At 37.8% G+C, this 15,358-nt stretch overlaps 1 protein-coding gene across 4 annotated transcripts in view; it reads right to left on the minus strand.

Annotated features, from left to right (window-relative positions):
* Window positions 1-15,358, minus strand: part of ULK2 (unc-51 like autophagy activating kinase 2) — an 84,793-nt gene that overhangs the window by 29,383 nt on the left and 40,052 nt on the right. For all 4 annotated transcript variants that reach the window (XM_046674546.1, XM_046674547.1, XM_046674549.1 and 1 more), the window contains 2 exons: window positions 10,765-10,825; window positions 1,319-1,456 (listed from right to left, as the gene is read on the minus strand). In XM_046674546.1, coding sequence (XP_046530502.1) covers window positions 1,319-1,456; window positions 10,765-10,825 — 199 coding nt within the window. The remainder of the gene's footprint in view (window positions 1-1,318; window positions 1,457-10,764; window positions 10,826-15,358) is intronic.

Consider the following 15,358-nt stretch of genomic DNA (forward strand, 5'->3'; position numbering starts at 1 on the left):
TTCATATTTTCCATCTTCTTTATTTGATTCACCTATTTCAGATACTTCCTCAACTTTGTCTTCCAACATTTATTTTATTTTTATTTTTTTTAAAAGATTTTATTTTTCCCTTTTTTCCCCAAAGACCCCCAGTACATAGTTGTGTATTTTTAGTTGTGGGTCCTTCTAGTTGTGGCATGTGGGATGTCACCTCAGCATGGCCTGACGAGCAGTGCCATGTCCATGCCCAGGATTCGAACCAGCGAAACCCTAGGCCACCGAAGCAGAGCGCAGGGACTCAACCATGGGGCCAGCCCCCCCAACATTTATTTTTATTTATTTCAGTTACTATATTTTGTAATGTCCAAGAGGTGTTTTTTATTTTAATGGTTTTCAATAGCATTCTGTTTTCTGGGGGAGGTTTTTTGGTGAGGAATATTGGCCCTGAGCTAACATCTGTTGCCATTCTCCCTGTTTTTTTATTTTTCCTCCTCAAAGCCCTGCTACATAGTTGTAAGTCCTTCTAGTTCTTCTATATAGGATGCCGCCACAGCACAGCTTGATAAGCAGTGGGTAGGTTCGTGCCCAGGATCTGAACCAGCGAACCCCGGGCCACCAAAGTAAAGCACGTGAACTTAACCACTCGGCCACCAGGCCAGCCTCAGCATTCTGTTCTTATTTATGGACGCAGTCTCTAACCTATCTCCAAGGGTACTAATTTTTTAAATAAGTTTTATTTTCTTTGGATTTTTGCTATTTCCTCCAGATTCAGTTTTCCTGTTTTTTAGCCTTATGCCTCCATCCTTCCACTCTACCTGAGTTCTCTGAGATTTACGTCTCTGAGGGTACAGTCACTCTCATCTTGTCAGAATCTCTGACTGCATGCACACTTATACCTGCCCTGATACACCAGGCATCCCTCTTCCAGAAATTTACTGAAATCTCTCATCCACTGAACACTTATTCTTATTTTACTTGTCTTTGTGGACTTTTACCTTTGTCATTCCTTTACTACCTTAGTGTGGTTTCAGGATGTGGAAGAAATAAATAATATGGAAATAATCTGCTACAATTGGAGAGATTTCATTTTTTAACAATTTCTTCCTCTCTTCTTAAAAATAATTACATGTGTGGACAAATATATACATATCATGCTATGTTATCCAGCCAAGCTCAAATATCATTTAAATAAATGCATTACAAGTTTTTTTTATTATTCAATTTTGTACACCTCTACTATACACATATGTAAGAGACTAAGCCGACCACGGAAAGTAACAACAACAACATTGTTAAAAGAAAAGAAAAACAATTAAGAAAGGAAAAAATACTAGCTTACCTTGGAGAACCATGCAGATTTGTGCCAGAGCTGGCAGCAGATGTAAGATTCTGCTCGATGCGCTGATAATTCCTTATCTGAGTAGGAACTGGAATTGGTGCTGCTTCACTGTGAGGTGACACAGTAGGCTGACACTGCCTGCAACCATAATTTATTGAAAAAGGAAAGAAATCCAAGTAAGACCCTTTTTCTTTCATTTGACTCGTTGGTAATATTTAAAGAAAAAGACAGAAAAAGCCAAATGATCACTCTTGTATTTGAAAAGAAATGATCATCTTAAAATATATCTATAAAGCCAAAAAATCATACCTCTCATTTAAAGAACTCTTCTGGCATTCATATGCATATCAAGGACTAAGAATTGTAACAAGAAACTAGAAAAATATTTCTCTACAACAATAGGTCAGCAAAACTCAGTTTCCGCCCACAATCTGCTATTCGTTACTGTGTGAGAGAAAAAAATATTTCTAGGAAAATACGCTGGGTAAAAGAACAGGAAGTTCAAGAGCAAAGATGACTGGAATGTTTACAAAAGTTATGAATGCAGTAAACGTTCCCAAGGAACTCTGACTTTTATGAAGATTGAAAGATACATTGTGCAACTCTCGTAGCATATTACTGATCTGAGGTCCACATTTTGAAGTGTTAGTATTTGGTTTAATAGCCTCTTTCCTTGCTTTTCATAATTTCAGAAACAGTATATCCTTAGATGACTTCAATTCAATTCAATTTACAACATATCTTGAAAGATCAGGGACATTACTGCCCTTAAGAAAGATGACTCATTTCATTCTTCTGCCCTTCTATAATTCTAAAACAGCCACACAAATCTCCCACTCTTTCCCAATTACAATATTACAGATATAAACAAATTATATATTTACTTATCCAAACAAACAATATGATTATCTTCTAAAGCGCCACTTTAGAACTTTTTGAACTATTAGAACTATCAGAGTATTTCTTTTTTTTCTTCTTCTCCTCCTCTCCATAGCCCCCCAGAGCATAGTTGCGTATTCTAGTTGTAGGTCCTTCTAGTTGTGCTATGTGGGACGCCGCCTCAGCATGCCCTGATGAGCAGCGCCATGTCCCACCGGATCCGAACCAACAAAACCCCGGGCCACCGAAGCAGCCCGGGCCAGCCCGTTTCATATTTAAATGAAAAGAAAATCTTATCTGTAGCAGAGATGTTAGCTGCTTTCCCAATATTTATTCACCCATTGTTTCTTACTAACAGAACTCAAATTTTATGGAAGGTTAGTGATTCGTCCAGTTAAATTATGATATATCCCAGACTCCCTTGCAGCCATGAGTAGTCATATGTCTTTCTTTGTCAATGAGATCTAAGTGGAAGTCTTCTATTCATTCTTCCTCCTTCCTCCCACCTGGAACGTGGGTATGCCTGCTGGAGTTTCAACAGCTACCTTGGAACCACAAAGAAAAGGCCAAAAGAACTGGAGACACAATTTCCTTGAGCCACAGAAACAAAAGCAACAACTATTTATCTTGACTTCTCCTCATGCAAGAAAACTAAACCTTTAGTGTTCAACTACACTATGGTTAGCCACCCTGTTGTTTATAGCCAAGTGGAATTCGTCACTCATACACCATTTAGTGTGCTTCTATAAGCTCTCTATTTTTCCTTTAGGTAATTCCATTAAGTATCCTTTAAATACAATGATTTATGTTTTTACTATCTATAGATCTGATTATGAAGTTAATCTACAACCTGAAAACAAATCAAAACAAAACAACTTCTACTACTCAAAACTAAACAGCTTTACAAGACTTCGCTAACCAACTGAGGTACCTGCAACCCAGTGCACACACAGGCCCAACAACCTAAGTTCCTCAGTAACAGAACAACCAGCACAGCCATCAAATATCAGAATATGAATGAACAAATGCCATCTTTCACTGTCTCAACTTAATGAGTAAATAAAGAGTTGATGAAGCAAGTACATCTCGGAAATTTTTTTAACTTATACATTGTCAAGTTCTAATATTTTTCCTGTACTTGTTAATCAACACAGGGAAGTTAAGAAGTTGGACAAAGGTACTCTAAGAAGTAAACTTAGCAACCTCATAATTCAAAGCACCTCTCTCAGGGAATCCTAAGCAACCAGCTGGCTTCTCTAATGACTCTGGCTTCCCCATACACCCAGCGTATCAGATGAATAGCCACGGCAGGCGTCCTGTAAATGTTGTCTCAGAATCTCTGGACAGGACCTTCAAGCAGGCATGCTCAGTCCAGAAAGTCTTCCCTGGACAAATTCCAAGAGCTCCAGCTTGCTAAGACCACTGCAGCCAATTCTCTGTCTAGTTTTATATTAACAGTGATATTTAACCATTACCCAACTCCCTAAGCCCAAGGTGAGGAAAAGGAAGGTCTATGTATGCCCCGAGTCTCCAGCATGTCCTCCTCACCTCCACTAGGTCCTGCAGTTCAGAGGATTCTCTGTGGAAAGTCATCTTTGCCCTGCATGTAAGACTAAGCATTTGCCCACGTCGTAACACAATCATATGTCGTTCTATCTATCTTCTCCCACAAATGCAAAAGGACAACTAAAAGACTAGATTGCACGACAGCTTCTTCAAATTCACAATCTTTACAACAGGAGAGTCCCAATCATTCCCTCTGATTTAGGAAGACTCCATGAGACAACCCCAAGAGGTTAACAAGTGACTGGATGGCAGGACACAGCTGGAATGTAATACCAAGACGGAGGGTGAGAAGAGGGAAGGATCTATGCGCACACGAGTTCCCAGGAAGCCCAATCCCTGCACCACATGCTGAGCCACAGCTGTGAGCTCAAGCTCACAGGGCAGCACCAAGTGAGAGGGAGCAACAAAGACTGAAGGGCCTAGCCTAGTATACAGGCCCATGGCTGCAGATGGAAAGGTGACAGGTCCAGCAAGAAAGGGGTCAGCGTCTGTGAGAAGCCATCACAGAAGTAGGAATCCACTCAGAGAAGACACACCCCAATGCACCACAGACTGTGCACACAGTTGGCCTACATCAATGGCTGGTAACAATTAGTCTTCTAAATTCTGATAACCTAAAACTAAAAAAAAACAGCAAACAACGAAGAAAAAGAAAAAATACATATATAGAAAAAGAAAAAAATTTTTTAAACATTAAAAAAATGCGATATCCTAACTCCTATGGCTGTGCCTACTTTCCGTCTGGGTGGACAAGGAATGGATATTACACTCCCTGCATGTACTGGAGACTGTCATATGGGTACTGAAAGAACTAGCACTAAGAAGAGTTTCTTTAGGTGAAAATGCACTTATCGGTGAAGGAAAGAAAAGTTAAAGAATTACACCATAGGAAGAGAAGCTGAGAAAGGAGCCAAAGACTACTCAAGAAGAAAACACAGCAGCAAATCAAAAGAAGTGAAAACATGGAAACATACAATTCCTATATTTAAAACACATCTGCAAAGAAAGGTAGCAAACAAGTCTGTACAGATGTGCTTATTCCCATGGTTCCTCAACCATGCACGACGGACTCCAGGGGGCCCCTGCTGCTCAAACGGTGCCTGGAGGACATTAAACTGTCTAAGTAAACACACAGACACTTTGAAAACTACCACCACCAACAGAAACTAAAACTGCTGTTAAGTTGTTCAGGCTGAACTACGTAACCAATGGAACTGTTAGGTATTTCCATTAGCATAGAGGCATCACCAAACATTACTGAGACACTAAGAGAACTTCCGGATTTAGACATTTTACTGATAAACGACCACATAGTTCCAAAATTCCTGGTCCCAAATTGGATTTTTTTCCATAGCATTTTATTATTTTTCCTATAAAAAAATTCCTTCAAAGTGCTAAAATGCATCGACACTGTTAAGGAGCAGTTCAGCAAGATCTGACAAGTCTTTGGCAAGCTTTCACAAGTAACCTGGTAGGCACGTACTATCCAGCTGACATTCAATGAAAGATCAGGAAACTAGGCAATAATGTCAAGAAGTATAACTTTCTAAACCTGTTTTAGAGACAGACAAAATGAAAACCTCAAGAGAGTTGGTACTAACTCGGGCATTTCACTATTAATATATCTAAGAAAAATAAAAGATTCATTTAAGTGTGGCTCACAATAGTGTCTAATTATCTTTGACACCACACTGTAAATTCACTCAAACTCTTAACCTAAGCAATGCTTTCCTGAAAAGGCAGACTAAATTTGTGCCCAGAAATGCCAAAGGAGCACAGGCCAAAAACTTGAGATCCTAAGACTTTAAGAGGTTTTTGTTAACATCAAACAACATGTACATATAGTTCCCTCAATATATGTTCCCTAATGGATACTAGAAAGTAAAATTCTATATCCTGAGTCTTATTTTTCTAGTATATTCTTATAAGACTAGATTTAGTTTTCCAGGAAGACTTCTGATCTTTAGAAAAAAATTACTCATTTCAATATAATAAAACATTTCAAAGTAATTTCAATAAAAGTGAGGTAAATATACTACTAAAATTACAGGGTATATCATATGAAATGATAGCACTGGGATATGGAGATATGAAATCTTAATGGCTCCACAAAGAATAAGCTTTCCACCTGCATCAAACCATTTTAATTTTGCATTCAGCTGTGGAAATTAATAAACAGAAACCTCATTAAATTGGAGTTGGGAAGCCAAAAGTGGGAGCTCTCAGGCCCTACGTCGACGGGAAAGATCAACAGGAAAAAGAAAGACTTCCTCTTCTTGACTGGAAAGAAGCTCAGCCAGTGAGAGACTGTCACAACGCAGCCAGTGAAAAGCCAGTACACTACAACTCTCTGTTTCCAACAGCTCTGCCAACTTCCTCTTCCCCTCTATAGAGTTTCTGCTCCCTTGCTGCTGGGAAACTTGTATGTGGCTCACCATGGTTGCAGACCTCGAACTGCAATTCTTTGCTGATCCCATATAAACCCATTTTTGCTGGACAAACAACTAGCTGTCTACTTGTTTAAGGTCAACAGCATAATTTTTAGTATTCTTTTTATATTTATGTTTTCACTGCACTTAGTATCTTGTGATAGAGTGTATTATTTTTTTCCAAATATTCATGACCTCTCCCTGGACTCATTTTTACACTCCCTAGTGTACTCCCAGCCACAACGCCTGGGAAGCAGGTTGAAAGAGCAGCTCCCATTTGGGACACGCTGTTGTCAAAGCAGAAGGAAATAGTCTGATGACAGAACAGAAGCTTTCAGAGCCATTATGTAGTTCTGCCACCACTCTTTTTCCCTCCTTTGAGATGAGCATGTCTCAAATTCTTATATAGAATCTAGGAGACAAAAGGACTCAAGAAAATCCTATAAATCTATCTTAATGGGTACACAATAAAGATGCAAATTGTGACACCAATAACATAAAGTGGAGGGGGCAGTATACTCCTATACTCTCTACAGGAGTAGAGTCTTGTATACAATTGAAGTTGTTATCAGTTTCAAATAGATTGTTATAACTTTCAGATATTTTATGGAATCTCAATGGTAACCACAAAGAATATACCTATAGAATAGACACAATAGGAAATGAGAAAAAAATTAAAGCACGTCACTACAAAAAAATCAACAAAACACAAAGGAGGGTGGTAAGAGAGGAAATGAGCAACAAAAAACCCCACAAGACATAACAGAAAAGCAACAAAACAGCAATAATAAACCTTTCTCTATTAGGCTGAAAGGGAGAGGATAGAAAAGATATTCCATGCAGATGGCAACCATAAGAGAGCAGGGGTTGCTACATTAGTGTCAGACAAAATAGACTTTCAGTCAAATACTGTTATGAGACAAAAAAGGACATTAAACAATGGTAAGAGGGCCAATTAACAAGGAAGATATAACAATTATAAATATTTATGCACCAAACATCAGCACTCCCAAATACATGAAGGAAATATTGACAGAATTCAAGGGAGAAATAGACAATTCTACAATAGTTAGAGACTTCAATACCCCACTTCTAATAATGGATAGAACAACCAAATGAAAGATCAATAAAAAAAAAAAAGTGGGCTTGGGCCCAGCCCGGTGGCATGGTGGTTAAGTTCAAGGGCTCTGCTTTGGCGGCCTGGGGTTCACAGGGTCAGATTCTAGGCCTGGACCTATACATCACTCGTCAAGCCACACTGTGGTGGCATCCCACATACAAAGTGAAGGAAGACTGGCACAGATGTTAGCTCAGCAACAATCTTCCTCAAGCAAAAAGCAGAAGATTGGCAACAGATGTTAGCTCAGGGCCAATCTTCCTCACCAAAAAAAAAGAAAGAAAGACTCAAAATCAGAAATGGAAGAAACGGATAAATTCATGAAGGAAAAGAAAATCTGAACAGACCCATAACTAGTAAAAAGATTGAATTGGTGATCTAAAACAACCCAACAAAGAAAAGCCCAGGACCAGATGGCTTCAACTGGTGAATTTTACCAAACTTTAAAAAAATTAACACCAACATTTGTCAAACTCTTCCAAAACATTAAAGATAACACTCCCAAACTCATTTCATGAGTTCAGCATTACCCTAATACCAAGATAAAGCAAGACATAGAGACTATAAGAAAACTTACAGAACAACATCCCTAGGTGAAGTTTGATGCAAAAATCCTCAACAAAATACTAGCAAACCAAATTCAAAAGCACACTAAAGGGATGATATACCCCCACCAAATAGGAATTATAATACACCATATTAACAAAAAGAAGGGCAAAAACCACATCATCATCTCAATTGATGCAAAGCATTTGACACAATCCAACACTCTTTCATGATAAAAACACTCAAAAACTAGGAATAGAAGGAAATTACCACAACATAATAAAGGCCATATATGACAAGCCCACAGTTAACATCATACTTAATGGTGAAAGATTGAAAGCTTTTCCTCTATGATCAGGGACAAGACAAGAATGCCCATTCTCACCACTTCCATTCAGCATGGAATTCCTAGCCAGAGCAATTAGGAAAGGAAAAGAAATAAAAGGCATTCAAATAGGAAAAGAAGTGAAATTATCTCTATTCATAGTTAACATGATCTTAAATGCAGAAAACCCTAAAGATTTCACACACAAAACAACCCATTAGAACTAATAAATTCACCGAAGTTGCAGGATACAAAATCAACACAAAGAAACAAGTTGCATTTCCATACACTAACAACGAACAATCCAAAACGGAAATTAAGAAAACAATCCCATTTACAATAGTATCAAAAAGAATAAAATACTTAGGAATAAATCTAACCAAGAAGGTGAAAGACTTGTATGCTGAAAACTACAAAACTTTGCTGAAAGAAATTAGAGAAGACATCCTGCATTCGTGGATTAGAACACTTAATACTGAGACGGCAATATTACCCAAAGTGATCTACACAGATCAATGCAATCCCTATCAAAATCCCAAAGGCATTTTTTACAGAAATAGAAAAATCTATCCTAAAATTCATAAGGAATCTGCAGGAACCCTCAACAGTCAAAACAAATTTGGAAAAGAAGAACAAAACTGGATATCTCACACTTCTGATTTTAAAACATATTACAAAGCTATCATAATCAAAACAGCGTGGTACTGGCATAAAGACAGACGTACAGAGCAACAGAACAGAAGAGAACCCAGAAACAAATCCCTGCATATTGGACAAACGATCTTCAACAAGGAGCCAACACCACTCACTGGGGAAAGGCCAGTCTCTCCAGCAAAAGGGACTGGGAAAAACAGACATCTACATGCAAAAGAAGGAAACTGGACCCCTACCTTACACCATATACAAAAATTAACTCAAAAAGGATTAAAGATCTAAAAATAAGACCCAAAACTATGTGACTCCTAGAAGAAAACATAGGAGAAACACTTCATGACATTGAATTAGGTGATGATTTCTTCGATATGACACCAAAAACACAGGGAACAAAAAGAAAACCATAAAAATGGGATTATCAAATTTTAAAACTGCTGTGTTCATAGGACACATTACAGAGTGAAAAGACAACCTGTGGAATGGGAGAAAATATTTGTAAATCATATATCTGATAAAGAGTTAATATCCAAAATATATAAAGAAATCCTACAACCCAAGAACAAAAAAATCTGATTAAAAAGTGGGCAAAGGACTTGAATAGACAATTTCTTCAAAGATGATATACACATGTCAAATAAGTATATGAAAAGATGCTCAAAACCACTAATCATTAGAGAAATGCAAATCAAAACCACAATGAGATACAGCCATGCCTCATTTTCATTGTATTTCACTATATTGTGCTCCACAGATACTCTGTTTTTTACAAATTGAAGGTTTGTGGCAAGCATTATCAATGTCATTTTTCCAACAGCATTTGCTTACTTCGTGTCTCTGTGTCGCATTTTGGTAATTCTCTCCATATTTAAAACTTTTTCATTATTATATTTGTTATGATGATCTGTGATCAGTGATCTTTGATGTTACCATTGTTAACAAGGATCAAAGATCTGAAGGATCAGATGATGGGTAGCATTTTTTACCAACAAAGTATTTCTAATTAAGTTATGTACCTTGTTTTTTAGACATAATGCTCTTGCACTCTTAATAGACTACAGTATAGTGTAAACTAATTTATACATGCACTGGGAAACCAAAAAATGCTTGTGACTCGCTTCATTTCTGTCGTCTAGAACCGAACCAACAATATCTCCAAGGTATGCTTGTATCACCTCACGCCCATTAAGACAGCTTTTATCAAAAAAAAAAACAGAAGATAACAAGTGTTGACAAAGACGCGGAGAAACTGGATCCCATGTGCACTGTTGGTAGGAATGTAAAATGGTGCAATCGCTATGGAAAACAGTATGGCAGCTCCTCAAAAAATTAAAATAGAATTAATTATCATATCATCCAGCAACCCCACTTTTGGGTTTATATCCAAAAGAATTGAAAGTAGGGTCTCGAATAAATATTTGTACATTCACATTCATAGCAGCATTATTCATAACAGCCAAGAGGTAGAAGCAACCCAAGTGTCCATGAACAGATAAACAGATAAACCAAATGTGGTATATACACAAAATGGCAATTATTTAGGCTTGAAAAGAAAATTCTGACATGCTACAACATGGATGAACCTTGAAGACACTATGCCGAGTGAACTAAGCTAGTCACAAAACGACATATATTGTATGATCCTACTTATATGAGGTATCCAAAATAGTGAAATTCATAGAAACAGAAAGTAGAATGGTGATTATCAGTTCCTGGGGGTGGGGGAAGCAGGGAGTGCTGTTACATAATGAGTACCAAGTTTTGGTTTTGCCAGATGAAAAAGTTCTGAAGATCTGTTGCACACTACTGTAAATATACTTAACGCTACTGAACTGCAAACTTAAAAAATGGTTAAGACAGCAAATTCTATGTTTTTCACCACAATTAAAAATTTTAAAAAGAAACGATAAATTGTGAAACAAACAAAACATACCCTCCACACACCAAGAACTCATTTGAAGCACGTCTGCCAACAGTTCCCACTGGCATATCATCTAAAGGAGAAAGAGAAAAATACAGTCAGTTCTGCTATACCACCTGCTTAAAAAACAAATTCTTCCAATATGATTACTAGAAAACAATTTGAGCACAACACAAATTACCATTTGCTTATGATGCAATGTTGTACATGAGCAACAATAGGTGAACACAGAACATTTCACCTAGCTGAATTCACAGGCTGCAACCCTTTCACCATGCCCGCTTCTATAAGCAAATGTCAGGTTTTTTCAAGGTGGCATATTTAAGTGGCATATTTATTGCAGTGTTCATGTATTTCTCTACCATTTAACATGTGCAAAAACTTTGCTACTGTCTTTATCATGCTCCTTTTAATATATCAATGACAAAGGCTTTGAGTGTTGTGCCCCTAATCCCAATTTGCCCATAAACTGTGGTTTTTATTGAACAATTTTGCAGAGTGTGGTGATTTTTAGGAACACATGTCACATTCCAGCACAACTGACTATAAACAAAGTCTAGTTCACTCTAAGTTTGGAAAACCCCCATGCTCCTGCATAACACTCTCTTATGTGTTGAATGGGCCATTGAACAAGATGTCATGGAAGCTGGGGCCTCTCAGACACAGCAGCACATGCCACAGGCCATCTTCATCTACTCCTACATCATCTGTATATGGGAATAGAGCACAGCTCAGGAATGCAGGGGTCCCTCCATTCCTTGTCACTGTTATATCCACTATCACATTGCTCTGTGTGATTTTAAATGGCTATAAAGGTATAATTAAGACGTGTTGATGTGAAATAGCAGTGCTGACTAAATAATATACATTTAAAACAAGAAACTATGCTGTTAACCTATACTCAAAAAGGGAAAAAACAATCAGAAATATCCCTCTGACTGGCTCTAAACAGGAATAAGGAACGCATTTACACTCATGCATTGCTTAACAACAGGATGTGTCCTGAGAAATACGTTGTTAGGTGATTTCATCATTGTGCCCACACCATAGAGTGTACTTACACTAACCTAGATGGTATGGCCTACTACACACCTAGGCTATATGGTACTAATCTTACGGGACCACCATCATAGTTGCTGATTGTCACTGACTGAAATGCCCTTATGAGGCTCATGACTATATTTTGGTATATCTCAGGTCCCTGCTCTCAGGAAGCTTACATTCTAGTAGTGAATAAAGTAATAATGTCAGGGAGTGATAAGAGGTATAAAGGAAAATAAATCAGGGTAAGAAGATAAAGAGAAGTGGGGCAAGGAAGGAGTCTTTAAAATAGACTCCTTAGAAGGACAGAAGCTAGGTTTCACTAAGTATACTTCATTTTGTAGCTTTGAGTTTGGAACTATAAATAATGATGAAACAAAACTAAATCAAAAGAAAAGAACAATCTCTAGAAACCAAAAGTAGAATGAATCAAAGGAACCTAATCACACATCCACTTGGTAGCATAATCGCCAGAGAATTCTTTCAAGTGACTTTAAAACTCAGTAATTTGATTGGACATCCCTAATGGAATTTAACTAAGGACAAAAAGATCCACAAAAAAATTTTTAATGGTTTTTAGTAATTATATTGTTATTTTGATACCATATTGTTATTTTGACACTATAGGGAAAGAAGGAAGGAGAGAAAAGAGAAGAGCCTAAACTCACAAGAACAGAAAATTCAACAGCCACAAAAATTTGGAAGCTAGAAAGTTGATACAAGTGGTATTTGACCTAGTAGAAGGAAAGCCCAGAAGTATACCAATTTACATCACAGATTCCCAAAAGGCTGAGTAATTACCAGTACCACACAACTATCAAAATGGCATTAAGGGCAGGACTGAAAGGATTCTTTTAAAGTCAATGTGGAAGCAGTCAGAATTTTATATCCTTTCCCCAGCTCTATGCAGACAGGCATCACCCATCCCTCCCACTACAGGAGAAGACTGGATGTTTATACTTGGGAAAGAATAAAACAGAAGGTCTCTGGACTGCAGAATACCAGGCGGAGATGAAGGCAGTGGTATATGGTGAGAACAGCTCGGAGGAAGGGGGCTTAGTAAGCAAAATTTTACACACTGACTACTGAGGTTCCCAGCTTTCTTCTTCTATTTGGCTCCCTCACATGGTATCAGGTATGTACTCTTTAGGCAGAAGACTGGTTAAGTCTACTCCAGGGGATCTGAGCAGCCCTTTAAAAAGGAAGCAATCCAAGGCAATGACTCAGCCACATCACCCAGTGTGGAGGCTCACTGTCCATAAGACCCACCACACACAAAGCTTTCCAACAATGTTTTAGTTTTCCACTCTTAATTATGAGCACACAACAATCACCAAACACTCAAGGAAAGACTCTAATATGAAAAACAGACTCCAAAACAAACTGGGGAACAAAAAAGAACTAAACAAATATTTTTCAGGGGAACGTTAAAAAGTATGTAATTAATGTCCTCAGATATAAAACAAAATATTGCACCCTGAAGTAAGAACAATACTCAGATGGGGAAAAAAATAGCTTCTGAAAATTAAAAATATGAGAGCATAAATGAAAAACTCAATAGAAGAGTTAGAAGAAAACAAAGGAAATTTCCCCTAAAAGAGCAATAAGACAAAAAGATGGAAAATCAGACAGAAAGATAAGAAAATCAGAGAAGCATACTCAAGTAGTTGTTATATTATTACTTTTAAATTGTACAGATATTCTAAACATCTTAAATGGAGACTTCCAGTTCCTGGTCTCACATGTAAGGAGCTTGGAAGTCAATGTTTCATTCTAATAACAAGTAAAAAGCTGAACAGACTGAAAAATCAACAATTCTTGGATCCAAAAGAGTGGGGAAGACACAGGGCAAACCAATGCCCCCAAGCCTGGAGAGACAGGCAAATACAGGGAGCTGTGGCTTACCCGAGAAGAGACTCACCAGCAGAAACCACCACAGAAACCAGGGTAGAAAAATCTGAACTGCAATTGACAACTTGTCAGAGGCTCATTGCAGTCAACTCTGAGAGTTAAAAACTCCAGGAGGACCCAGTCATGGGGGGCTCACAATATCGCCAGACTTACCTCCAGGAGCTCAATCTGATTCCCACAGTAAATAGAAGAGAAAAAATCTCTTCCTTCTTCTGGCAGGGGGATGGGAAAAGGAGCCATTTTTAAATATGTCAGAGCATTCTGTTCTTAACAAGGCCTGTCCTCAGGAGAAACTAGTTAATCCGAGCTTAATCTCCTGGGGTTAAACTCAGAGCCTAACTGACCTGGGGGAAGGGAAATACCCAACTCCAGCCCCCTCTGGCCATCCTGTCTGACCTAAGGCAGGAGGAAGAAACTCGGAAACACTTGTGAAATTCACAGACCAGAAGCATATGCTCCCTAAAAGACTGAGACCTAATCCTGGGACACAAGGATGCTCCTCAGCCCTTGCCCCTCAACTACCACACTACTAAAGGCCTGTTTACAGCAGTTTGTTTTACCCAGTACATGATGTACCGCTATCAAGAAAAAATTACAAGGCATTCCAAAGGCAAAAAACCCCTTTAAAGAGACAGAGCATGCATCAGAACCAGACATGGCAAGGATGGCAAGGATGTTAGAATGATCAGACTGGGAATTTACAATGATGATTAATATAGTAAGGGCTCGAATGGAAAAAGTAGACAGGATGCAACATCAGATAAGCAATATAAGCAGAGAGACGGAAATACTAAGAATCAAAAAGAAAGGCTAGAGATAAAAAATCACTGTAACAAGAAATGAAGAAGCCTTTGATAGGCTTATTAGTAGACTGCACACAGCTGAGGAAGGAACAACTGAGTGAGAAAAGATATCAACTGAATCCACGGAAACTGAAAAACAAAGAGAACAAAGACTTTAAAAAACAGAACAGAATATCCAAGATCTGTGAGACAACTACAAAAGGTGTAACATGTGTAATAGGAATAATAGAAGGAGAAGAAAGAGAGAAAGGGACAGAAGGAATTATCTGAAATAATAATAACTGAGGATATCCCCAAATTAACGTGAGACACCAATTCACAGATCCAGGAAGCTCAGAGAACACCAAGCAGGATAAATGCCCAAAACAACTATAACTAGGCATATCATTCTCAAACTACAGAAAATCAAAAAATAAAAATTCCTGAAAGAAGTCAGAAGAAAAGAAGACCATACCTATAGATGAACAAAAATAAGAATTACATCACCTTCTCAGAAACCATGCAGGGAAGAAGAAAGTGGAGTGAAACATTTAAAGTATTGAGAGAAATAAACCACCAACTTAGAATTCTGCACCCTGAAAAACTATCCTTCAAAAGTGAAGGAAAAATAAAGACTTTCTCAGACAAATAAAAACGGAAGGGATGTGTTCTCACTAGATCTGCCTTACAAAAAATTTTAAAATAAGTTCTTTAGAGAGAAGGAAAATAATATAGGTCAGAAAATTGGATCTACAGAAAGAAAGGAAGAGCATCAAGGAAGGACAGAGTTAAGGTAAAATAAAAACTTTTCTTTTTCTTATTCTTAAATGATTAACAGTCTGTTCAAAATAATAATAGCAACAATGTACTTG

The sequence above is a fragment of the Equus quagga genome, chromosome 11 (assembly GCF_021613505.1).
Source record: "Equus quagga isolate Etosha38 chromosome 11, UCLA_HA_Equagga_1.0, whole genome shotgun sequence".
Classification (NCBI taxonomy): Eukaryota; Metazoa; Chordata; class Mammalia; order Perissodactyla; family Equidae; genus Equus; species Equus quagga.